At 46.8% G+C, this 26487-nt stretch overlaps 1 protein-coding gene and 2 long non-coding RNA genes across 5 annotated transcripts in view; 1 reads left to right on the top strand and 2 right to left on the bottom strand.

The window, feature by feature from the left end:
- Window positions 1-1273: 1273 nt before the first annotated feature.
- Window positions 1274-16445, top strand: LOC120101802 (uncharacterized). Of its 2 annotated transcripts, XR_010065497.1 has the most exons (6): window positions 1274-1958; window positions 3558-3623; window positions 6813-13917; window positions 15462-15552; window positions 15801-15880; window positions 16379-16445. It is a non-coding gene; the product is annotated as an uncharacterized LOC120101802 (long non-coding RNA). The 2 variants fall into 2 exon arrangements; XR_005502760.2 differs by having other exon boundaries at window positions 6813-15552.
- The window catches only part of Tshz2 (teashirt zinc finger homeobox 2), a 446931-nt gene continuing 427745 nt past the window's right edge, over window positions 7302-26487 (bottom strand). For both annotated transcript variants that reach the window (XM_063282975.1, XM_063282974.1), the window contains exon 3: window positions 7302-9814. In XM_063282975.1, coding sequence (XP_063139045.1) covers window positions 9813-9814 — 2 coding nt within the window. In that variant the 3' untranslated portion in view covers window positions 7302-9812. The remainder of the gene's footprint in view (window positions 9815-26487) is intronic.
- LOC134486490 (uncharacterized) lies at window positions 16446-18621 on the bottom strand. Its single transcript, XR_010065498.1, has 2 exons — window positions 17355-18621; window positions 16446-17030 (listed from the first exon to the last, which is right to left on the bottom strand). It is a non-coding gene; the product is annotated as an uncharacterized LOC134486490 (long non-coding RNA).

The raw sequence follows: 26487 nt of genomic DNA, 5'->3' as shown, positions 1-26487 counted from the left end.
GGAGATCAAACTTAGATCTTTAGAATTGATGGCAAGGTTTTTACCTGCTAAACCACCTTGATGACCCGCTTTTGTTTCTTTTAGTGCCCTTTAAAAATATACTCTAATCGGTTAATCTGAGCCATCTGCTAGATTGCCTCAAAAGAGTACTAAAGAGGCTGGGCTCAATGAGTAAGAGCACTGGCTGCTCTTCCAAAGGACCCAGGTTCAATACCCAACACCCAAAGGACAGCTCACAACTGTCTGCAACTCCACTTCCAGGGGATCTGACACCCTCATACAGATATACATGTAGGCAGGCCACCAATACATGTAAGATAAAAATAAACTATTTTTAAAAAATATATTATTTTTATTTTATGTGTATAGGTGTTTTTCCTGCATGTAAGCCTATGTGTCACGTGCTGGGAACTGAACCCGGATCTTAGGGAAGAGCAGCCAGTGCTCTTACTCATTGAGCCCAGCCTCTTTAGTACTCTTTTGAGGCAATCTAGCAGATGGCCCAGATTTTGCCTTCAACATCATTTCCTCTTGGAATCCCGTGTCTTCAGCCTGGTTGGGCCACCTCCGTGTGTCTATTGCCCTCATATTCCTTCTGGCATAGCATCTCCTTCCTTCTCCAGCCTTCCCCAGTGTCACAGAAGGCATGAGTATGACCGAGCCTAGATTTTAGTGCAGTTTATTTCAAAGGCCAAGTCTTCTCCCAAACCACTGCCATCCTCATTCATCAAAGTTACCCTCGGACACAGCACAAAGTAGGTCCCCATGAAACTCCAAAACTCTTTGACTTGTGCCAGATTGTTCATCCCAACACCGCGCCTCTGCTGCTCCTGTATTTAGCCGGCCTCTCCTGTGTGACAGCCATACACAGAGCCCAGCAATAGAGTTAGGACTCACAGGTGGCTGGCCCCACAGCCGCCGTCATTAACAAACGCAGGTCCGATGCAGTCGAGCTATTAGAGAGCTGTGGGCCAGCTGTGCAGACCACACATCCCTTCTGCTTCGGCACTGGTGTCTGCTTGGGCAGCTTGTGTGACACAGAGTTCCACGCTCCCAGGACATTAAAGGAAACGCAGGGGATCACAGAGGGGAAACTGAGTGCCCGCCCGCAGCGCTCTCTCTCTAAGGTAGGGAGAACTGGGCCATCTGCAACATCTCGGTTGAAATGTCCTTATCAAGCCGGTGTGGCGGGAGAGTCTGCAGAGCTGGCCCGGATAACAGGCCAGGGGCGTGGGCGTGGGCGTGGGCGTGGGCGTGGGCGTGGGCGAACGAGAGCAGACGCTGGAGTGTGTCCACCGGTCTACAAGGAGAGGCCTACCTATACTCTGCCTCCCTGGCCTCCTTGAGGGAGGGTGCTTTACCCCACCCCCTTACCCTCTCCCTTGCCTCTCCCCTCTCTTGCCATCTTTAAAAACCACACGCAGGCAGAAATCAATCCATCAAATGTCGTTACAGATTTATTAAAGCCTGATGTAGAAAGACATTTAACAGAACCATCTCCAGGAAGCATAAAAAGAGCACTTCGATTCAGTCTTGTGCTTTGAAAATCTAAATATATTTTTATCATATAAATAATTCTTTTCATGGTTTAAGTGCGTCTGTGTGTTTTTCTCTTCTCTGTCTCTTTGCTCCTTTCATCCCCCGCCCCTTCTCAATTGGCCAAAGTAGGAGTCTGAAAGAGGATGAGCTGCTGAGCTAATAGCTGGGCGGTGTCTCTGCGAGCCGCCGCTGCTACCAGGACCGCTAGGTTCCGGACCGTGGTTCTGTGTCTATAGCATTGTGATGGAGGGCCGCCTCTGGCACCCCGACAGCGAACACACCCAGGTCCTTATAGCTGAAGCTAAGACTTCTTATGCAGATTGCCATGCGGTTTCAGATAGGAATAGTCTATTTTTAATAACAGCTGAATGATGAAAAAAGATTTTTTTCTTGCTACAAAAGATTGATATGTTAAAAGTGTAAGTAATACACGTATAGATGATTTTTTGGTGGAGGTAAGGGCTTCATACAACCTTGACGAGTACCATGTTACGTTTTCATAGGGGCCGAGAGTACTATTGGTTATTTAAGGGTTTAATTACATTCTCAAAGTAGGATGATTTCCCTTTAGAAATAAAGCCCACTCTTTAGATGTAAAGAAATAATGGCTTTTGTGATATAATTCAAGGGCTTTCTTCGTATTGACCATCAGAATTTATTTTAGTGGTAATATTAAAAACTGTTTCTTTCTGTGGATAACTTCCAGGCAAGGGCAGCACAGGCAGGCGCAGGCTTGAAGCGGGTCCACACGTAAGTCATTTCTATTCATCAAGGGGCCAATCAGGTCAGGCTGTGGACCTGACTCCTAAGGAACTTCAATGCCAGATTGTAGTGAGGAGGGGTTATGATAGGCTGGTGACACCCAGTGACCAAAGAAAGAGGTCTTTATCCCTCCCACCTGGAAGATCGTTTCCCAGTTGGTCCCAGTTGGACCGTTGGCCTTTGAGTGGAGATGGGGTGGCAAAAGCCTTTGGAAATTTGCAAACAGTGTTGGCCTTGAGGATGAATTTCAAAATGATGAGAAGCCAAGAGAAGTAGTTTCCAGATTGCCAGGGAAGTGGGCAATGCTCGCCTGTCTGTGATGAATCTGTTTGGCCACAGGGTGGTATAGTCTCCCTAGTGGAAAACTTTTGGTTTTGTTATGTTTGTTCTTTCTTATTCTTTTCTTTCTTTTTTCTTTTTTTTTCTTCTGTCTTCTTCATTGCAAGGACAATTTATAAGCCTCCTAAACGAGTGAAACATGGTTTTGATTAAAACAGCCTGTTGGCTCAATAATCTGTGTAATTTTAAAAACATCCTTAACGCCGAGGAGGAACACGCTGATGTCAGGAATGGCCTGGGGCCCCATTACAACAGTAACAGAATAAATAAGGGGTGGAAGCGCGAGGTCATAAAAACAAAATTAAGCTAATGTTTCAAATTTTGACAATTATGAATTCTTCCTGTAAAGAATACGTTAAGAAATCCCCCCCCCCCCCCAGGCACCATTAGATAACATACAAAGAGGCTAATTCTACATGGATGAGTGTGTAGTTTTCCCATGGGGTAAAGCATGCCTTCAGAGGAAAACCGAGACAGGCCATCATCGGTCCTTCCTTGGATCCGGCGACCGGATGGGGGCTCATGCAGGCGGACACACATGGTTCTTAGAATTTCTTAGGGACCCGAGCCCCAGTCTTATCGAAGGAGAATGGTCAGGGGAAAATGACAAGTGTATTGTTTTTGTTTTTGTTTTCCAATGCAAAATAATCCCGAATTGGGGGCTAGTCTGCTTGCAAACAGAACCAAGTAAATATAAGAAAATCTGTGTCTGGGGCTGGGGATTTAGCTCAGTGGTAGAGCGCTTGCCTAGCAAGCACAAGGCCCTGGGTTCGGTCCCCAGCTCTGAAAAAAGAAAAGAAAAGAAAAGAAAACCTGTGTCCGTACGTGGCAATATAGTCGGTATTTACAAATATTCCCAGCCTCCCGGGATGCTGCACGCCAAGCCAAACAGCCTGTCCCCCCCCCCCCCTTCCTAGGGTATCAGCGGGCATCATACACAGCATGCAGGAGAGAGTCGTAGCCGTGCACAGAACATTCTACAGGTATGGCCGCAGTCATTTTCTTTACAAACGACTGATCCACTTTCTGAGTAGAAAATGTTTGTCTCTCTTTCCTGGGAACAGACCCTTCCTTCCAGAAGGAATGTAGTTCCTAAAGATCAGACAGAACACCTAACCTTCACCCCCAACCCTGCAAACTCAGTTTCTTCTTCTTCTTCTTCTTCTTCTTCTTCTTCTTCTTCTTCTTCTTCTTCTTCTTCTTCTTCTTCTTCTTCTTCTTCTTCTTCTTCTTCTTCTTCTTCTTCTTCTCCTCCTCCTCCTCCTCCTCCTCCTCCTCCTCCTCCTCCTCCTCCTCCTCCACCTCCTCCTCCTCCTCCTTCTCCTTCTCCAATTAAAATCAACTCAAAATTCGGAACGAATGTAGGGGACATTTCCTAGCTTGTCCTTGTCACATGAGTGCTGCAGAACCAGAGACAGCCTCCACCGGTCAACTTGGATATTCCAGGGCTTCGAAAGTTCATGGTTCACCCCAAGGAATCCAACTCTCAGGAAGGAAATCCAAAGGGATGAGAAGGTTTGCAACAGAGACCTGAAAGTATGCTGCGAATCAGGATTTTAAAACACGAAGAACCCTGAGCCAAAGGAGCCCTAGTCCCCACATTTGTGTTTTTAGCTTGGGTCGCATCTGCTTGTGTGAGGAAGAGTGCATCTCGAGGCTCCGGTTTCTGCAGGCTTTCTCCCCAGGCAGAATGGACGCTGTTTTTAATTGTTTCACTGCAGACTGTAGAACTTTCTGTCTTTAATATCTGCACACACATTTATAACTCTGGAATGTTCCAGAAGTCATTTAGAAAGTGAAAATATGACCGGACACAACTCCACAGTCAGACATAATCGGATAACTGTTCATTCTATAAATATTAGGCTTCTTCGCCTGGGGACAGACAGTCAGATGTAGGTTTCAGGTGTAAAATAATTCAGAGAGCATACTGAAATGTATTTCCTGAAAGGGTTGAAGGGAGTGCTTGGATTTAAAATTCTTTTTAAAGCAATGTATTTTTTTTCTTTTTTCTTTCTTTCTTTTTTTTTTTTTATTTTCAAAGTCTCCTGGGGGCTCCAACCAAAGTTATTACTTTTATTTCAAAAAGCTGTTTTAAGCAAACAAACAGAGTTCATGGGGCTGTATTTGATCTGTCGTCTTCAAACACACCTTCCTGTAGAAGCCCTAACGGCAATTGTATGGCTGTTGTCCCCCATTTGTATGCTGAAGGGTGTCAAGTTGGGGTGTCACTTCTTGGAAGAGCTATTTTACCATGAATGTATTTTTTCCAAAGGAAACGGACAGTCTCACTGCAGAAATATCATTCCACTTGGTGCTAGCATTTTAAAACAGGCTATTTCTAATCCATAAAACATTTCCACCCCCCACCCCTCACATGCTTTGGGCTGCCTTGCGCATGAATAATTTTTGGAGACACTTCTGGGTCTGTTAGCCCATTGTTCATAACTACTGGAAGGAGATTTTTAACTGGTCTGGAATTTGCTTATCTGTGTACACTTCGGGTCTGCCACAGGAAACCAAAGAACGTAAGTGGCTTTTACTTTGGTTGGAGAGGTAAAATTCTGCCCTGGAAATCCTAAAGATGATTTGCAGGTTTTCCTGCGATGGAAATACCGCTCTCCATCTAGGGGAATGGAGGTCCACATCTTTTCCTCCTGCTCAATCTTTGTCTAAAAGTATTTTATAGATATTTTGAGAAAGTGACACCCAGAGGAAGGAAGAAAATGAAATTAGCATTTTCACATCTTGCAGAGGGAACAAAATAACCCAAAAGTTGAGGTTTGAGTTTATTTTCTTTTTGTTACCTCTTGCATGTTCAGAACAGACCACAGTGGATTTTCCTTAGAATCCTTAAGTGCCTGCAGCTTACAGCCTTGAACACATTTCCTCATTATCGTTATTTTATATTGGCATCCGAATTAGCGTTCTTTATTCAGGGAAGAATAGGGAATGTGTACGTGTGAGTACCTGCATGTACATATGTGCATCATGTGTGCCTGGTGGCCTCGGAGGCCAGAACTGAATTTACAGATGGTCATGAGTGGCCATGAGGGTGCTGGGAGCTGAACTGGGGTCCACTGCAAGAGTGGACAGTGCTCTTAACCACTGAGCCATCTCTTTACCCCTAAGAGAGACTCCTCCTCCTCTTCCTCCTCCTCCTCCTCTTCTTCCTCCTCCTCTTCTTCCTCCTCCTCCTCTTCCTCCTCCTCTTCCTCCTCTTCCTCTTCTTCCTCTTCCTCCTCCTCCTCCTCTTCTTCTTCCCTCTCCCCTCCTCCTTCATAATTTCCTCCTCGTCCACCTCCTTCTCCTCTGCCTCTTAACTCATTAATACTTAACTCAAAAATTGAAACCCAATAAGAAAGAAAATGTCGGAGGCTAGTCAGACAACTGGGCAAGTGGCAGGTGGTGAAGGAACAGAATGTGGGGATCTTGCTCCACCCGAGTCTTCAGGTTAACTGAAAGGTTTAGGAGTTTCTTTCTGCCACGTTGTTTAGACTCTAGAGCCTGTCTGTGAAACTCGAGCATGTGTATGCAGGTGTGAACACCGCCTCACACACACATGTGTATGCAGGTGTGAACACTGCCTCACACACACGCCCACAGGCATGGGCTGACCTCCTTATTCCTCATCTGGTTTCACAAAGACTCCTCCAGCGTGACGCTGCCATCATGTGTTCTGAATTTCCACGGAATTCGGAGACTTTCGCTCTGGACATGAGTTATGTAAGAGTCAAACAGCTGAGCAGGCATATTTTGGGGGCGAGTTTTTAGGAAAATCTATTCGTGGTCTGAACTGAATTCCTTATGGTCTGCCTGGGCTATCCAAAGACATGTTCATTCTGCACTTAGGCCGAGACCTGTTTGGAAATTATTTCTTCCCTGTATGCTTTTCACAGGGAAAACGTTCCTTATTGTGAAAATACTAGGGATTTCGAGCCATGGTGACTGGGCAGTAGCAACTTTGAAACAGGAGGGTTAATATGCCAAGGGGACAGTACACATGGCAAATGCCTAACATGATCAGGCGAGTGAAGTTCCTGAATAAAATGCCTTTCCTGTTGTGCCTTTTGTTGTCAGGGCCTAGGATGTATATCCTGTGACTTGCTGAAATACATAAAAATCAAGTATTTGCATATAGTTTTTTTTTTAATGGCCTCTTTACATTTCAGCTGGTTGATGGCCTTAGCTGGAAGGAGGCACAGAAAAGGAAGGGACACCTCTCATTGTCTCTGTTCCCAAAGGGTGGCTGAAGAGCGGAGGTACTCAAAGGTAATTTGCATGATATTTGCATATCATTCTCCCTGGTGTCTGTGGTCCCAGCTTACCTAAAGAAGGAAGTGGTACAAAAGCAGATAAAAATGCTCTCCTGGAGTTCAAGTCATTTCATTTTCTCTCTCCAGGAAGAAGTTTCTAGAAGCTTCCTAGGCTTGCCAAATGAAGACAGGCCCGGTGTCTAGAAATACACCGAGAGCCGTGTGCGCACGCCGAGGTGCCGGCTCGGATCTTGTTTTCTGCAGAGAACATTAACAGCTGTCTCTCAGCAGTGACATTCACAGTTGCCAAGTGACAATTCAGGAGTCTAACCAAATTTATCAATATTTTTGTCTCTCGCCTCCCACCTCACCCCACCAGAGAAATTGCACTAACGGAAAACCATATAGATTATACGCAAAGCAGCGCATTTATTCTTATTTTTGTCTTAGGAGGGAAATGATTACCCAGGGGTCCAGAAGCGTGTTGCACTCCCAGGCAGATCGGGAGGTCTGAGTTTGCATTCGGTTGGTTTCAGAGGGTCTGAATTATGTAGTTTCCCTGATAACCCCGGGTTGGAACAGGCGATTTTTAGCAGCTCCAAGAACCCCCATGCTAATGTATTATCCCACCCCCAACCCCTTTTAATAGAGTCTTGCCGTTGAAGGACAGTGCTCCGTCCAGTCCACCCTTCAATCTTAACCCATCTGAAGCCTGTTCCTTTCCAGCTGAGTTCCGTTCATTTCTGGTTGAACAGGTTAAGCAAAGACAGACCTCTCTGTTCTCAATTCACTTTACGATCCTCCCATCATAAAAAATAATATCAGCACCTTGCTTTTCATGTCAGAACTACGTCTGAGCCGCTGTTCCCTGTGCCCGTGAGTAAATCCCATAAAAGCCGCCCCGTTGTACTGTTGTTATTTTTCCTTGTGGATGATTGATGGATGGATGGGCGCTGACACTTCAATGAAGCTATTTCGACTGCCATCTCAATCCGATGATGTGAGGGGTATATTTTCCGTCCATGCCTCATTACTTCAGAATGACATTCCTGGAACTTCATTTACTTTTCCCCTCCTTCCCTGAAGCACCATATTTTTCCCCATCTAGGTTATGCATACCATAAAAAAAAGCAATGTGCTATTATATGTGGCATAAGGGCAACACTTTCCTTAGGAGGTAAATAAGTTTTTTTTCTTTTTCTTTTTTCTTTTTTACTTCAAATTTTATTTTAAATCCCAGTGTTGAATTTAGGGATCATGTCAAAATTTCCAAGACATTTCCAACAGACAGCCTCTATAATAAATGGTGAAAGGGATATATTGGGCTTCATTTTGCCAGCTTTTTTTTTTTTTTGATAACCTTGGTAATTAAATCAATAATGCAAAAATAGTCGTTTGTTTCAGAGTGTTGTGCTGAGATAGTTTAAGTATTTCACCCATAGCTGAGTGACGATTTAAAATACAATCCAGACTTTGTTGTCCTAGGAGAGCAAAGAGGCTCATTGTTTGCATGAAATGATGGATTTATCTGTTATAGGTTACTCCCCGTTGTACAGAAAATGCTTGGCTAGAACAAACCCATCTTCCCTGCACTTCCAAACTGTGTACTAGGTCTGCGAGACTTTAATATTAAAACATGCTCTTAGCTTTTCCAAGTTGACTTAGGACCTGATTTTCATCTGTGTAATACAGTATTCCCGTTAATAATAACGTGTAATTAAGACATCCGTTAAAAATCCATAACGTTAATTTAATGGAGAAAATCTAATACAGTTCTATTGGAATTTTTACGTTAAATTAACTTTAACGGGCTTTTAATGGATGTCTTAATTAGATCTCATTATTAACGGGAATATTCCACAAATTAAAATTGGGCCCTTAAAGTTTTAATGAAAAAAGTTGCAGGAATGCGTTTAAAACGGACACCCTGTTTTCATGTATTCTGCATGGTTCGGAGGAGAAGTTGCATTGGAGAGGCAACAGGTCCTGCAGGAGACAGAAGTGGCTACTTCCCAGTGCACCCTTGGTGAGGACGATCTTGCTTTCTCTCAGGTTCTACTCTGCACCTCTCCCAGTGGCCAGACTCATCTGACAGTGGTGCATGCTGGGAACTAAGCTTACACACCACTCAGGATAGCCTTACGGAGCAAGCACGTTCTAGCACTGCACAGGACAAAGTCTTTGGCAGCCACATGGTTAAGCCTGGCGATCCCAACAACTTTCCCAGAAGATGAACATGGTCAGGAGGTTTTCTTGGCTCAAACTCTGGTTTAACTTAATAACTCCTCCACTCTGCCGTTGATGAATGGCTCCCTGGTGCAGGGGCAGGACTAGGCAATCCAGGTGCAACCTTAATTGTTACACTGAACAGAAACATTTCCTTTAGACAAACCTTCCCAGGGGGGTTATAAATAGGAAATGGACGTTACCATGAGAAGCTCGCTCCCAAGAGCAGCCCAGCTCGGACATTAAACTACGAAGAGTGATTGGCCCCCTCCCCTTCCTTTTACAAACGGAGAAGAGAAGGATGTAGCTCCCAGTCATTAGTTTTCCTCAGTGGCACTTTGTTTCTTCCCGACAGTGAAAAGAGGCCCTTGGAGATGCGACAGTGCCCTTGCAGTTTATCAATGAAAATCTAATATCGTCCATAAGGAGAGAAGTGGAAATCAATACTTCATTACCAAATTGTTAGTGAGGATGAAGAGAAATGGTTGGTGCGATTTTCTCCTTTTCTTTTTATTCCCTTCCCCCCCTTCCCCCCTTTTTTTCTTTTTTCTTTTTTTGGCAGTCTTTTTAGAGCCAGGTGTCAAGAGGAGGTCGTCAGTGAGTCCAAAGTCAGAAGCAAGGATGCGAAGAAGCAGCAGCTCTGAGAGAGGGAGATCCAATCCAGGCAGAAAGATCCAGGCTAAGGCATTGTCCTGCAGGGAGGCAGAACAGAGAAAACAGTGTTATTTCTAGAGGAATGGCATGGGCTCTATCTTCCTGGCTGTCTGTCTGCCCAGCTTCGCTTTGTATGGCTGTGATGAAACACCGACCAAAAGCAACTTAGAGAGGAAAGGGCTTGTCTGTTTGGCTTACATTTCCATTACATTCCATCCCTGAGCAAAGTCAGGGCAGGAACTCGAGGCAGGAACCTGGAGGCAGGAACCTGGAGGCAGGAACCTGGAGGCAGGAACCTGGAGGCAGGAACCTGGAGGCAGGAACCTGGAGGCAGGAACCTGGAGGCAGGAACCTGGAGGCAGGAACTGAAGCAGAAGCGGAGGAATGCTTCCTGTGGAGGAATGCCCTTAGTATCAGTAATGGCTTCTTCCTGGAGGCTTGCTCAGCCTGCTTCTTTATATAACTCAGGACCACCTCCCTACCCCCAGGGGTGGTACCACCTACAGTGGAGGTCAGAGGACAGCCATGTAAGTCCCAGAGTTCAAACTCAGGTCACCAGGTGTGGTGCTTACTGGTCCCTCTGGCTGGCCCCTGTCAAAAAAACCACTTCTATACAGAAGAGAAATACTCAGGCTCCCAGAAAGTATTAATCTATCCACAATGTCTGAAAGGCAGAAGCAAGGCATTAGTGGGTGAATGGGTAAGTAGGACACAGAGACACATGCATGGAGATTCTACTCAGCCTTTACAAGGAAGGACGATCCCACGGTTCAGCTACATGAATGCACAATGAGGAACTTATGCTGGGTAAAAGGAGGCAGCCACCAAAAGGCAGACACTTTGTCCACCTGATACATTGTTTCCCCCCTTATATATGAGTACACTGTAGCTGTCTTCCGACACACCGGAAGAGGGCATCGGATCCCATTACAGATGGTTGTGAGCCGCCATGTGGTTGCTGGGAATTGAAGTCGGGACCTCTGGAAGGGCAGTCAGTGCTCTAACCACTGAGCCGTCTCTCCAGCCCCTTCCTGATACATTTAATGGCCACAGACTTTCGGTTTTGAAAGAGGACAAACTCTGGAGATGACATTTTTGGTTGTACAATACCGTGAGAAGATGGAACAGTGCCGAGGTATATGCTTAAAAATGGTCGAGATGGTAAATTCTATATTATGTCTATTTCAATATGATTGAAATATGTAATCTATTTTTTCACGGTGAGAGTTGCTGGAAAACCGTGACTTCTGTTCTCCCAGGCTGAGGAGCACCCGTCCGTTGTCACCTTCTCCATTCTTCTTTTCCTCCGTGTGCTTTTGCGACGTCTACATAGCCTGCCACTTGCTCACTTTTCCCCTGGGAAAAGTTGTTGGTGACACCGCCGCAATTTGTGTCTGGTGCTGCACAGTGTGGCTGCGGTTTCCCGAGCCAGCCCTATCCTCTCGGATGTGACGTTTGTTTCCGGTTTTATGCAACCGCATAGAGTACCCCGGGGGTTGTTTTGTGAGAGAGCCTTTCAGTGTGTTAGAGTGTCCTCAGAGGCTTAACCACCTAAGTCTCGTTCTCGAGTGGAAAGGAGGGAGCGTTTTTGTTGTGCTGGGGTCAAAGTGGTGCAGTGCCTCATTTTATTTATAGTTAAAGATTTTTTTTATTTTGTCGTATGTGTATGAATGCTTGCCTGCATGTGTGTCCATTCATCATGTGTGTGCCTGGTGCCCAAAGAGGTCAGAGCAGGGTGTCAGATCCCTCAGAACAGGTAACAGCAGATGGTGTGAGACACCTTGTGGGTGCTGGGACTGTACCTGTGGAAGAGCAGCCAGTGCTCTTAACGCCAAGTCATCTCTCCAGCCCTAATTAATAGCTAATCAGAGGCAGGATCTGTGGCTGAGCCTGGTCTGGAACTTGCTACATCCAGCTGTCCTTGATTTATGGATATAGGCTTGGCCTACTGTGGGTGTGTGTACTCTGTAACTTCAGTGCCCAAGGAGGGCAGAGAGGGAACTGGCTGGAACTGGAGTTACAGATGGTTGCGAGCTGCCTTTTGTGGGTGCTGGCAACGGAGTCCAGGTCCTCTGCAAGAGCAGCCTGTGCTCCTAACCACTGAGCCATCCTCTCCCCAGCTCCTAGACAGCGCTTTCCTTCTTTGTTAAATAATGGAAACACCTTATGTAAAATATGAAGGAAGTTCTTGGAGCCTAAGACTTGAGTCCTAATATCTCTAACTCCTATGAATCTTTTCACAGGTTGGCTCTTTGACCTTCGGGACCTAAGGGCCCTAAAAAAGTAACTTTAAAAAAATTCCTTGAAAAAAGAGATTTATTTATTTAGTTTAGTTTGTGTGTCCGTGTGTCCATGTCAGGGGTATGTGTACACAAGTGTAGGTGTGTTCAGAGTCCAGATGGGGTGCCAGATTCCCTAGAACTGAAGTCCCAGATGGTTGGGAACCCCCAGATGTGGGTGCTGGGAACTGAACCTGGGTCCTCAGCAAGAACAACAGGCGCTCTGTGGATTTGCTTGTTTGCTTTTGTTTTCTGACACGGGGTTTCTCTGTAGCCCTGGCTGTCATGGAACTCTCTTCGTAGACCAGGCTGGTTTTGAACTCACCTGCTTCCGGAAGCTGGGACTAAAGGTGTGCGCCACCACACACAGCTTGCAGCAAGTGCTATCCCAAATTACTTATTTTTACTATTTATTTGTTTATTTATTTATGTGTTGTATGCACGCATGAGCTGTGGATGTGGAGGTTGGGAATCAACCACAACTGTTGTCCGTCAGGTGTACTGACCTTCTTCTTTTGAGGCAGGTCCCTCCTTAGGCCGAATCCCATCGAGTAGGGGAAGCTGGTTGAGCAGAGAAGCTCAAGGACCTGCCTGTCTCTGCTTCTCCAGAGCTGGGGTTACAGACGTGCACCACCACACCTGACTTCTGATATGGATTCTGGGGATCCAACCAATGTTCTCCCACCGCATGGCAAGCAGTCTGCCCACCAGGCTGTCCTTCCAGCCTGTTGCTGTGGTTGGAATCTGAAGTGTCCCTCGCAGTTTGGACACTTGCATCCCAGCTAGGGAGCACTACTTTAATGACTATGGATCCCAGCAGGAGATAGGACCTAGCAATAGCAGGCAGGACACCAGGCTCAGACCCTTGAACGTTGCCTGGGCCTGGTTTCTGCCCTGCCCTCTGCTGAGGTTGGAACAGCCTCTACCTTGGTGGTCCCAATGTGACATAGATGCTTCAGTATGTCCTATCTCCATCTCCCCACAGGCCGGAGCCCTTGGTAAGCTAAATAACTCTTGCATGCCTTCAGCTGTTTCCACCAGGTTGTTCAGCAGAAAAGTAACGAATGCCCTTGTTACTAAGTAACGAAGCAAATCGCTAACATCAGCGTCTGGGTAAGTTAGAGGCATTTCCCCAGGAACTTCCGAGTACAGATATATGAGGGTCAAATTCCAGATATATGAGGGTCTTGCTTTTCAATCTGGCTATGAGGCTAACCCCACTGGCAAAGTCCCTCAGAATAGCCAAGCCAGGTGCCAAATGGCTGTAATCAGGCATTTAAGAAACAGAGGCAGGAAGGTCAGGAGTTCAAGGCCAGTCTGGACTACATGAGACCCTATCTCAAAACCAACAGAACAAAAACGAAGTCCTTTGTATCTCCACATGGAGAGATTGGAGGCATGGTGTCTATGGAAGTCAGCGTACTGGAGGGATGATAGATGGAGACAGTTGATGATGTTCCCCTCCCCCACTGATTTAGAAAAGGAGAAGACCAACTCTGTGGCAAGCTATTTGATCACATTGTGAACCCTTAGATTGTGAATTGAAAAAAACTCGTTTCTTGTTGTGCAGCCCTAGCCCACACCCAAGAGCTTTAACCCAAGAGCTTTCTATAAACAGGAGTTAAGTAAAGTCAACCATAGGTCAAGAGCAGAGTAAGCAACAGGGACAGGGAGTGAACACAGCAAAACGCAGGAAAGAGAAAGGAGGGGCTCTGAGCTGAAGGGAACTTGAGACAGTGTGGAGAAGAGAGAGCCTTTTCCTTCTGGGAAGTCGGTGGAGTAGAAGGTGAGCTGGGTGCCTTCTCTGCCTCTCTGAGCCAGCAGACGTCCACCACAGCCTCTGGCACCTGTGTCTTCCCTTGGTAAGTCGAACATGTGGGGTTGTATCTTTTAAAACAACACCACTCCACATTTTCTCTAGTCCCTCCCCACTCCCCGAGATTTTAAAATAAGATCCTAGAGAGAATTAAGTAGAAAATTAAGAGAGGCCATTAAGTGTTCCTATTTCTTTGCTTGCAATGGATTACATAAACTGGGTTAAGGTAGAAAGAAATCAAATACTGGTGACTCCCAGAGACCTCGGTTGAGGCCTTCACTTTCTTGCTTCAAAAGCTTTTCTCTACCCCCTAGTATTTTGTGCTACTGTGAGAAAAATAAAATGAGAGTAGGTTAAAAATAATTATATAATCTAAGAAGTCAATGGCTTTGATCATTAAGTAGAGTTTGTGAGGGAGAGCCAGACAAAAGGATACCATTATCCACGTGCATTAAGGAGCCACCAACAGATGGTTAGAGTTATCTATACTTCAATCTGTCCATTGTACTGGCTAGGTTTATGTCAACTTGACATAAGCTAGAGTCATCTCAAAGGAGGGAGCCTCAATCTAGAAAATGCCTCCATAACATCCGGCTGTAGGCAAGCCTAGTGGGCATTTTCTTAATTAGTGATTGATGGGGAAGGACCCAGTCCATTGTGGGTGGGGCCATCCCTGCGCTGGTGGCCCTGGGTTCTACAAGAGAGCAGGCTGAGCAAGCCATGGGGAGCAAGCAGTAAGCAGCACCCTCCATGGCCTCTGCACCAGCTCCTGCCTCCAGGTTCCTGCCCTGCATGAGTTCCTGTCCTGACTTCCCTCAGTGACCACAGTGCTGTGAAAGTGTAAGCCAAATAAACCCTCTCCTCCTCAAGGGCTTTGGTCATGGTGTTTCACCCCGGCAATAGTGACCCCTAGCTAGGACAGCCACGCTGACTTCTTAAATCCTCTGGCCAATTGCTTGGGTCGGTGGTTTCTTGACATGCCCTTGCTCCATTCTGCCTGTGCCTTCTGTTCCTGCCGGGTGTGGTACTTTAGGCACACTGCACGGCTGGAAGGGAACAGACAGAGGCTGGAATGTTAGGTACCATTACAGTGGAGAGACTCCCCAGGAGTCAGTGCAGCTCCTCACAGCATAGAGACTTTGGGGGCTCGATGAACATTTGGTGCTCACACTGAAGACTGTGCATTCTATCCAAGCAACTCTGGCCTCTCCATGCAGGCTCCCATAATACCTGGTTTCGAGCATGTACACACTTTGGTCAAGCACATACACACGTCCTTTCTGGAACGGACTGAAGTTGATGGGTTTGGGTGGTTTGCTCCTGTGGGGAGCAGGGAAGGAGGGTGTGACTCGTGACTCTTATCTTGGGGATCCTCAAAGCTATTTGGCCAGAGGGGAAAAACACAAGGGAAATATTCTTGTTGAAAATTAAAAAAAATGTCATTAAAAACTAGAAGACTATGATAGAGTAAAAATGGAGACAGGGACTTTTAATGGTGCCATCCTCAGAGAAGCCGCAGTTAATATTTCTTCAAATTGATTTATGATTTGAAAAATCTGAATCAGCTCGTCTCATTGCTTGGTCTCACAGACAGCGCTCTGTTTAGTTTTCCCTAAGAGAAGTCATCTCTGCGCGCAGAAACCCTTACACTTTGGTGGACCAACTTCAGCTCTTACAGAAGGTAAGACAATCGCCTAAATGCATGCAGCAGCCTGATTCGCAGACACACACTCATGCAGGCAGGCAGACAATGCTTTCAAACCGCTCTCGTTTTTTATCATGTGCCCCAGTCGGGCCTTGAATTTGAACTCCTCCATAGACGTGCCACCAGATCTGTACCCTGCTGTACACACCCCCTCCTCCCAACATAGTGTCCTGGAGCTCAGCTTGGCCTCAAACTCACTACCAATCAGAACCTTGAACTTCCAGAGTTCTACGATGCCGGGCAGGTGGAACCACACCACTGGATGCGGTGCTGGGAATGGAACCGGGGTCTTCGTGTATGTTAGGTAAGCTCTCTCCCCGGTGAGCCACATCGTCAGCCCCGGGGGGGGGCTTTGCTAATGGTTTTCTTCTGCTTAGTTTTTCTACCATTGAAAGCAGACTGAGATGAACTGCTTTAGGAAAGGGAAGTCTCTCTTTCTCTCTCATACGCACAAATGTGCACTAACATGTACATACATATATACACACTCACACACACGTTCTTACACACCCATACCGTCACACACTCACACTCACCCATAAACACCCACACATGCACATATACACATATGTGCAGAAACATGTTTATACTCACACACATCCATACACACACACACACACCAGTTTCTGACTGCTGGGAGGAAGAATTGCTTCTTTTCTTTTCCCAAACATCGAAAAAGTTGAGCCAGTTACAGACATTAGCTATGTCAGTGACAGTGGGTTGTGCGGCTGTCTAGACCAATAGTGGTGGGATTTTTACCAACTGTGTCATGATCTGATGTCAACCCACTCTTCCCTTCCAGAGGCCTAGGTCCCTGAAGTGACTTAACCAAGGCGATATGATCATGAATAAAATCGATTAATCTAATATTCAGTATTCAATACAAATATATATTTTCTTGACTTCAAAGCTTTACTCTAAGGCACAGGGCTTGCTTTTCCTGGCTTCCGCAGGATCTGCACCTGGAAGACCCAAGCTGCGTTGTTAAGGGCACTTTTAGCTCACTCTTGAGGAACACAAACCCTATATTCCTTGGGACATAGGAATATGAATGACGTTCTAGCTGCAATCACAATACTGGAAAGAAATCCCAACTTCTGAGCTTATTTTAAAGCTCGGCTTGACATAAATCTCCGAGGTCTGTCAAATGTGCGATGGACATATCAGGACACGAGCCAGGCGGGCAGCGGCCCACAGCTTGAGGCTGGAGACTTTTCTAATCAGCACCAGAGCAAACATGTTCCTCGGGGCCTCTCTCTCCTGTCACCGGTCTCAACAGACTGTGCGGTGGGCAAGCAGTGCGTGTTGCTTAATCCGTCCCCTTTCTCCTGTTTTATGGGGGCCCTTGTTAGCTTTCTCTAGCTGTGACCAAACTCCCGATCAAAACAGCTTAACAGAAGAAAGAGTTCTGCTCGGTGTCCTGAGGGTTTCAATCCATCACGGCAGAGAAGATTCTGAGCAAAAGGGGGAGACAGGAAGTGGATAAGTTATGGCCCTCAAGGACATGCCCCTGAGACCTGTTCCCTCTTATGACTCCCCTCCCTGACTTCAGCACCACCAAATGGTGTGCCAGTTATGAACTTGTCTTCGTTAGGGTTTACTGCTGTGAACAGAGACTATGGCCAAGGCAACATTTTTTTTTCTTTTCTTTTTTTTCGGAGCTGGGGACCGAACCCAGGGCCTTGCGCTTGCTAGGCAAGTGCTCTACCACTGAGCCAAATCCCCAACCCCCCAAGGCAACTTTTATAAAGAACAATGTTTAACTGGGGCTGGCTTACAGGTTCAGAGGTTCGGTCCATTATCATCAAGGCAGGAACATGGCAGCATGGGATGGTACAGGCAGAGCTGAGGGTTCTACATCTTCATCTGCAGGCCTCTAAGAGAAGACTGGCTTCCAGGAAGCTAGGACTAGAGTATTAAAGCCCATGCTCACAGCGCCACACCCACTCCAACAAGGCCACACCCACTCCAACAAGGCCACACCCACTCTACCAAGGCCACACCTACTCCAACAAGACCACACCCACCCCAACAAAGGCCACACCCACTTCAACAGGGCCACACCTCCTAATAGTGCCACTCCCTGACCCGAGCATATATTAACCATCACAGAACTCATTAAGAGATTTGGCCTCATGGTTGCACGTGTCAAAGACCCACTCAGAGGTAGGCATCGGTAATTTCCTAAGTGCTTCTTATTCTAGACCAATTGTCATTAAGTTCTCCCTGAGCTACCCTGGAAAAATGACTTAGGACCTTCTGTATCTCTTTGTGCAAAATGGCTGTTGACTGGTACTGTCCGAGACAGTGTAATACTCCTGGTACACCAAGAGAGGCAGGCGAGAAGACACGGGGCCTCCCAAGAACGGGGCCAACACTGTCACTGAGCGTCACCTGCGTCCTCACTCGTGTGTCAGCTTAGATGATCTCAGTGGCAGATCTTTCCTTAGCTCACACTCTGCATCCTCGGGCTGCCCAAGCGGTTAAGAAGCCGGAAAGAAAGAGCCGCATGAAGCTTCGCCCGGCGAACCCCTCCGGACCGCTAATGATGGGATTATGGAGTCTTAACTGCTGAATGCTTATCCCTAATTCTAATCAAAGGTACGTCAATCTAAATAAAAATGACAAGGCAAGGAGACAGCCTCTGCTATCCACTCCTCTCCACTCTCCACGAGCTTTAAAATACGAGTCTTTTCTCAGTACGATGCTTTGACGGGGCTTACACTGAATAATTATCAAAAAAAAAAAAAAAGAAAGAAAAAAGAAAAAGAAAATGGAACTCAGTGCTAAGTAAAACTTACTTTTTTTTTTTCATTATTGAAGACAGAAAGGGATAGTTTCTTTTGTTTTAAATATTTGGCTCTAGCCTTCATTGGGTGCCAATCTTTGACCCGAGGCTCTGACGGTACAACTGCTGCTTTATTAACTCTTTGAGTGTGTGTGAGTGCGTGCGTGTGTGCACGTTGTGTGTTTGTGTACATGTGCACATACATGTGGAAGCCAGAGTACTATGTCTGGTATCTTCCTCTGCCTTATTTTATTTAGTTTTTTTTTTTTTTTTTTTGGTTCTTTTTTTCGGAGCTGGGGACCGAACCCAGGGCCTTGCGCTTCCTAGGTAAGCGCTCTAACACTGAGCTAAATCCCCAGCCCCTTTATTTAGTTTTTTTGAGTCAGGGTCTCTCATTGAACTTGGAGCTCACTGAGTTCCAGGAATCCGCCTATGTCTGCCTTCCAGAGGCAGGGATGACAGTTGTGTGACGCCTTATCCAGCTTTTTATGTGGGTTGTGGGGATCTGAAGACGTGGGTTCACGGTTGCTTAGTAGGCTCCTGCTTTATTCAATGCCTTGAAAGTATTTTCACTATTATCCCCCCCCCCATATGTGTGGGTGTGTGAGCATACACGTACACGAGTCACAGCATGTGTGAAGGTCATATGACCTTGTAGTCTATTTCTCCTATGTGTTCAGGTCGACAGCAAGTGTCTTACCGTCTAAGCCACCCCACTGGTCCCTGTTTAGTTCCTATAATCCCCAAAGGAAGCTCGCACAAATTATTTTTCCTGTCTTTTTTCCAGAGCTGGGGGTCAAACACAAGGCCCTGTGCACGTGAGGCAAGCGCTCTGCACCTGAGTGCGACTTGCCTGCTCCGTGTCCCTCTTGTCTGTCTGTGAGCAGCATGGCTGTGCCATTTATCGGCTTCATGATTTTTGGGAAAGACGTTTCCTTCTCCTGTTTCTCCGCTCATGAAATACCATAGCACCTTCGTGTGCACATCACCCGGCATACATACCATAAGTGCCAAATGAGATGCAGATGTCTAGATCTGGAGAGATGGCCCAGTGGTTAAGAGCACTGCCTGCCTTTCCAAAGGACCGGGGTTCAGTTCCCAGCCCCTACAAGGTGGTTCATAAACACCTGTAACTCCGGTTCCATGAGTTCTGATGCCTTCTGCTGGCCTCTGTGGGCACTGCATGTACTCGGTTCACAGACATATGTGCAGGCAGAACAGTGTAAACATAAAACAAAAATTTAAATAAGAAGCGGGTTAGTGTTGAATTTGAGTTCCAGGACAGCCAGGACTATACATGAAGAAACCCTATCTCAAAAATAAAATATAAAACCAAAGTTCCTTTAACGATTCTCACTTCTCTTGTGGTTTTATCATTGTAGCATGTGATAAAGTACTTTGAAAATGCTGCGGAATGAGATGTAGAATACATTTTCAAACATACACACGGAATTCATTTATGCTTGAGAAATAAGTCATTAGGCCTCAGAAAATGGATTAGTCTTCCCAGAAATTTAAAAATGAAAGTAGCAGATGGGCTCTTCAGTTCTATAGTCCACACAGGGTGGAAAGAAATCCTTTGTCAGTTCAGATGTGAAGCTAAGAAAAGTTTCTCTCCTTTTATACACACAGAAAGGGGTGTGTGTGTGGGGGGGCTAGAGAGACGGCTCAGTGGTTAAGAGCACTGACTGCTCTTCCGGAGGTCCTGAGTTCAAATCCCAGCAACCACATGGTGGCTCAGAACCATCTGTAATGGGATCTGATGCCCTCTTCTGGTGTGTCTGAAGACAGCTACAGTGTACTCACATACATAAAATAAATAAGAAAAGGAGGCGGGGGGGGGTACATTTGACCACGATGTTAAGCGTTCCCGTCACACACCCACCATTTCTTCAAGAGCCTGGTACTGGCCCTGAACTGGATAAATCCAGCGGAGGGCGATGTCACCTCCTTACTCACAGGGGCGTGGTCTGGGCAGGGTCTGTTGGACGGCACCAGGGATTATGGGGTGGAAGAGGCTGCTGGTGGTCTGGGCTTTTCTGCCCTCAAGCCTTTCCTCAGCCAGTGATTGCTGCTGTTACTGGGGCTGAAGAGAATCTCCTGGAGGAGCATTCCTTAGGGAAAACTATATATCGAAGAATGAGAAGGAGTGAAACTGTCTAGCTGCCGTCAGCTTTTCCAAATGTAAATTAAAAGGAAAGAAATATCAGGGCATCATCCCGAGATTGGAAAGGACAACGTCCCTGGCGCCTTTGATGGGAATCATAACTTCCCGCCTCGAGGCTGCAGATCTCACGTTTGATGATGCTCCTAGGTGGGTGCTCTTGGGGCTTGGCCATGGAAGAGAGAAAACAAGTGATTTCCTGCACCCATTCTTAGAGAGCCACACCGCTGCACTCCCAAACAACCCTTAAACTGTTTGAAAGAGGTCTACACGCTGGCGAGCATCACCGTAAACAACCCAGACAGTTTCCAGTCGTCCTCCAACGTCGTGATTCACTGTGGCGCCCATCTTCTCTACGCGGGGCGCGGAGCCAAATGTTATTTATTCCAAGTGACTTATGGCCAAATGAGGTTCACAGTGTAGCCACAGCCGGGGGACTTCATTGGAGCCGAAACTGGGAGCCATTGGCATTTAGGGAACTCTGTCTGCCTTCAGAACATGGACTTTTCTTTACCGCTGTGATTATGGATCTAAAGCCTCTGGGGTACAGTCTGTGGCAGCGTCTACACTGGCAGAGAGGCTGGTGTGTTGGGCCACGTAATAGGCCATTCAGGTAAAGCTTGTTTCTCGGAATAATCACTCTCATTTTAATGAGTCTTTCCCTTTATTGGGTGCTCACCATTGGCCCAAGGTATGCTTGCTACTGTTATATTCAGTTTTTGTTTTTGTTTTTAAAGAACAAGTTTCAGGTAGCCCAGGCTGGCTTTGGATCTTGTTCTGTAGCCCAGGCTGACCTTGAGCTCCTGAGTGGGATCACAGGTATGTGTCACCACACCCAGCTCTGCTTGAATTTCTTAAAATATTTAATAAAAAATTATGTGTATGTGTGTGTGTGCATGCGCGTGCATGTGCGTGTGTATGTGCGTGTGCATGAGTGTGTGTATGTGTGTGTGTGCGTGCATATGCATGAGTGTGTGTGCGTGTGTGTATGTGCATATGCATGAGTGTGTGTGCGTGTGTGTATGTGCATAAGTGTGTATGTGTGTGTACGTGCATGTGTGCATGCGTGTGTGTATGTGTGCATGTGCATGAGTGTGTATGTGAGTGTGTGTACGTGCATGTGTGCATGTGCATGAGTGTGTATGTGAGTGTGTGTGTGTGTGTACAATGTGTGTTCAGGTGCCTAAGGAAGGCAGAAGGGAACAGCGGATTCCCCGGAGCTGAGCTGGAGTTTGGTGTGAACTAGGGTTGTAGGAATCAGGAAGGCAGCAATCCCTTCAACACTGCGACACCTTTCCATCCTTTATTTAATTCTTATTCTGAGGGCTGGGGATTTAGCTCAGTGGTAGAGCGCTTGCCTAGGAAGCGCAAGGCCCTGGGTTCGGTTCCCAGCTCCGAAAAAAAAGAAAAAGGAAAAAAAAATTCTTATACTGATCCCCAAGAGAAGTTCCCCCGCCCTCTGTTGAGAGGTCTCCTGGAAGATAGAGACTTAGGGGACAGGATGACGTCACATGCCAGGAAGTGGCAGAGCGAGGGCTGGAACAAACTTGTGTGACACTGTCCCTGATGGGCGTACTCTGTTAATTGCCACAGTTCCAAACTGGATCGGTCTCAATGACTGATTTGCTTACAGATGTCACAGACAAGCGAGGTGAGTTCTTGTTTCCTTTTTACGTGGGAGGACCCAGAAGTCGTCTGTGGGCGGTGCACTTTCCCCCAGTGACCCTGAGATAAAATCGAGGTCTGTCTGAGTCTCAGATCAGTTAACAGCAGTTCCTGAAGATTGTTCCCGAGAGCTCAGGTTCCTTAAGATGCTAAAAGCCAAAACAAAGGAAAAAGCAAGGCACACTGTGGTGGCACACCTTTAATGCTAGCACTCAGGAGGCAGAGAGACAGGTCCGAGGCCCAGGCCAGCCTGGTCTACATAGGGAGGTCCAGGACAGTCAGGGATGCATGGTGAAACCCTGTCTTTTTTTTTTTTTTTTTAAAGTCATTTATGGACCAGTGAGGTGGCTCGGCGAACAAAGCCTTCAGTAGAGAAGCCTGCTGACTTGAGTCCAGTCCTGGGACCCACAGGGGAGTAACAACTTCTGCAAAGTTGTCCTTTGACATCCACACCCATGCGCTATGAGTGGCAAGAACCTTCCTTCCCTCATGAATAAGCAGACGAAAGAAATACATTTATTTGTGTTTGAGCCATGCCATTCCACAGTCCACCCCCAGAGGGTCTTTCCCTATTTCAGAGTCCTGACTGGCTTCTCCAAACTCCTCTGCCAGCCCTCACTGTTGTCTTTATGCTGATCCATTCTTCTTCCTGTATGGAATCACAGAACCGGAAGTGGATGGCCTCAGGGCCACGCTCTACCCCTGACCCCTGACCTTCCTGCTATTGGTGAAATGGAGTCACAGACGTCTTGGGCATCGGATGCTGTTGATAATTTACAATAATAAATACCCGTAAGAGCTAGGGGGCAGCCATGCACACGGTTAATCCCTGCACTGGGGAGGCAGAGTCGGGAAGATCTCTGAATGCAAGCCCAGCCTGGGCTACAGAGCAAGTTCCAGGATACCCGAGGCTATGCAGAGAAACCCTGACGCAAAAACAAACAAACAACAAACTCAATAAAACACTCACCTTTTTTAAAGTAATTGTTTCAATTCTCTATTTGCTGGAAGCCTACATGTTTAATAGTCAAAAGGCTTATTTCTGAATTTTAAAAATGTGTATGGGTGTTTTGTTTGCATGTGTGGACATGCACCACACATATGCAGTGTCCTTTTAGAGGTCAGGAGAAGGGGTCAGAGCTCCTGGAACCAGAGTTACAGAGGCAGGGAGCAGCCATGTGGGTGCTGGGAACTGAATCTGATTCCCCCAGAAGAGTCTTAACTGTGGAGGGCTCTCTCTGTCCAACCCCACTGAGGGGTTCCTTTTGACAAGGCAGGCAGGGAAGCAAGGCTCTGAGAGGGTACAATAGCAACCAGGCCAAGATCATAGCTGACAGGCTCCTGGCTGTGCCCCACATGGACTCACATCTCCATCCTGACTCCATCCCACCCAGTCATCAGCCCTGCCGCCCACCTCCAGAGGTTCTGTGACTGTTCCCCTCAGGTATGGCCACGGCTCTCTGCGGCTTGTGATTTTCAGGAGACTGTAACACACTGATATCGGGGAGTGTTGCTTTAGTCTTTGAGACCTCGATTGGTCAATCTCTTCTATTAAATCTGCTGATTCTCTCCACCCCCTCTTTCTCCTCTCTTCCTCCTCCCCCTCCCCAACCCCCTTTCCTTGATACCATTCACTAGGTAGATCAGGTTGGCCAGGGCCTTGCTATGGAACCAAGCCCAGCAGATCAGTCTCAAACTCATCTCAGCCCTGCCCTAGCCTCTCTTGGGCTGGGTCTGGCTACTCAATTCTATTTTTTTTTTAAAAGAGATACAAAACGCATAACTTATTCTTTTATAGTAACCCATACAAATAAACGCCCCCTCCCCAAATCAAAATCAAAAGCACACAACGCTGTTTCCAAAGGCAGTCCACCTCACTATCACAGGGTCTCCTCCAAGACCATAAGTCCTGGGCTCTGCCCAGAAATGAGCCCACACCAGGCACCATGGGAGGAGCCTCATCCGTACAGAGCTTCCCACCGCCGACGCCATTTTCCAGAAAGACCCACAGGCTCCTGGGGGTATGAACGGATTGAGGTCACCATGGCTCTCAGAAGTGGAGTCTAGATCTCAAATGTCTTCTGCACTCACCCGCCCCGCCTACCAGGATCACAGGCCTACACTGCCCCCTAGAGGGCGTCTTCGGGATTACAGTCTGTTTTCAGATCTTGGTTCTGAAGCGCGGGGCCTTCTTAAATAAAGTAATGTAGGTTTTCTTCTGCCCCTAGACCAGCCGTGGAATAGCAATGATATGTATCCAAAGAACCACACAGAATTTCTGAGAAACCTTTTAGCCCTTCTAAGCAGAGCTATGTGTGAACAATAGGAAAGAAGATAAAGGGAGGTTGGCATGGGGGGCGGGGCATAGTCTCAAGCTTCCTCTCCCGTGGAGATGGGCAGTGGTCCTTGGGAGCAGGCAGGGCCTGGAAAGAAAAGACCAAGGGCTAAATTGGCAAAGCAATGTCACTGACTAATGAACCCCCGTTCCCATGAAACCCAGTACCCCACAGTATTTCTATTGGGAGGCAACCTTCAAAGGGTATTGAGTGAAAAGAGGAAATGTGAACGCTCCAAGTGTGCACACACGGGCTGACCCTGTGTACACATGCTCCAAGTGTGTGCACTCACAGGGATGACTCTGTGAAGAGGCTTCCAGAAGACAGCTATGTGCACATCAAGGAGAGTGGCCTTGGAGGAAGTCAATAATGCCCACACCTTGATCTTGGACTTCCAGTCTCCTTGGGCATAAGAAAAAAGCAACATTTGCTGTGTAAGCCTCCCTCCCCCAGTCTGTAGCATTCAGTGGTAGCCTGAGTTGATCCAGACAGGGAAGGGAAAATGAGGACCCAGGGTTTGGAAATGACTGCATGGGTCTCTGGGCAGCTTGCTCTTGTACTTTGCAGAAATGTGCTCAAATGTGTTTACTCAACTGTCCCGCCTGGTCACTGAGGTGGGTTATTACCACGGGCATTAAAATAAATGAAGTAAAATTGAAGTCTATCCGTCTTCTTAGAGCAGCTTGATGACTAGCATGCACTGACCAGCATGCTCTGTCTCTGACCAGCATGCACTGACTCTGCCCAGCATGCACTGACTCTGACCAGCAGGCACTGACTCTGACCAGCAGGCACTGACTCTGCCCAGCATACACTGACCAGCATGCACTGTGGTACTCTGGAAGAACTTAGCTTGGCAGAGAGTTACAAATGTGTTTGCAGGAGGAAGTTCCTGGACAGTTCTTAGAAATTGTTGACCCCATAGTTTGCCAACTTCCACAAGAGGTCAGAACAAGCTTCTAGCAACCTTGGAGGAATGTGGAGGAATCTTGGATGTTATTTGTAGACCAAGAGAAGGGTCTCAGAGGGATAGGGAATGTTCCAGAAGCAGCAAGCCCGAGAGAGTCTGGGGAGTCCACTTCAGGCATAGAAAGTTCACTTTCATCTATTTTCTAGATTGGGTTCCCTACTGGATTTATTTGGAAAACTTTCAGCCACTGCTAAAATTATTACAAATCTACACAGTAGTGGTATTGGAGGTAATAACGTCTGATGCCCAAAGAGACTTGGTGAGGGAATAAAATTTTGTGTTCTTTAAAAAAAAAAGATTTATTTTTATTTCATGGGTAGCGGTGTTTGCCACATGTGTGTACTTGTCTTGAGGATGCAGTGCCGGCAGAGGCCAGGAGAGGGCACCAGAGCACTGGAACCTGGTGTTACAGGAGCATGAGCTGGTGGGAACCGAACTCTTGTCTTCTGAGAGAGCGCATGATCTCTTAGTCCCTGAGCCATCTCTCCTGCCCCCGTGTGTGTTTTGACTCCTGTTTTATTATTGAGCCTATAACAAATACCGAGAAGCATTTGCTTCATGACTGTGTCTGCTTTGACGCAGGATGTGGTAGGGAAGAAGTTTAGATTGTTCTCAGTTCTAGAGGTCAACGAGGCAGCAAGCTGTCATGTCCTTGTCATGGAAGGAGAGGGCTGGAGTCATGGGGGAGCAAGGCGGGTGCTGAGAGTCTGAGGAGATGCAGGTATGAGAAACAATAAGTCACTGAGCATGGGGACAAAAAGGTCTCCTTGAGGTGGTGGCATTTGGGGTTAGGGTTTCCGTTGCTGTGAAGAGACACCATGACCAAGGTGACTCTTGTAGAGGACAGCATTTAATTGGGGCTGGCTTACAGGTTCTGAGGTTCAGTCTATTATCGTCATGGTGGGGAGCAAGGGAGCATTCAGGCTGGCATGGCGCTGGAGGAGCTGAGAGTTCTACATCTCGTTCTGAAGGCAAACAGAAGACTGGT

Source organism: Rattus norvegicus, chromosome 3 (genome assembly GCF_036323735.1).
Source record: "Rattus norvegicus strain BN/NHsdMcwi chromosome 3, GRCr8, whole genome shotgun sequence".
NCBI lineage: Eukaryota > Metazoa > Chordata > Mammalia > Rodentia > Muridae > Rattus > Rattus norvegicus.
This window is presented reverse-complemented; position numbering and strand designations above follow the sequence as displayed.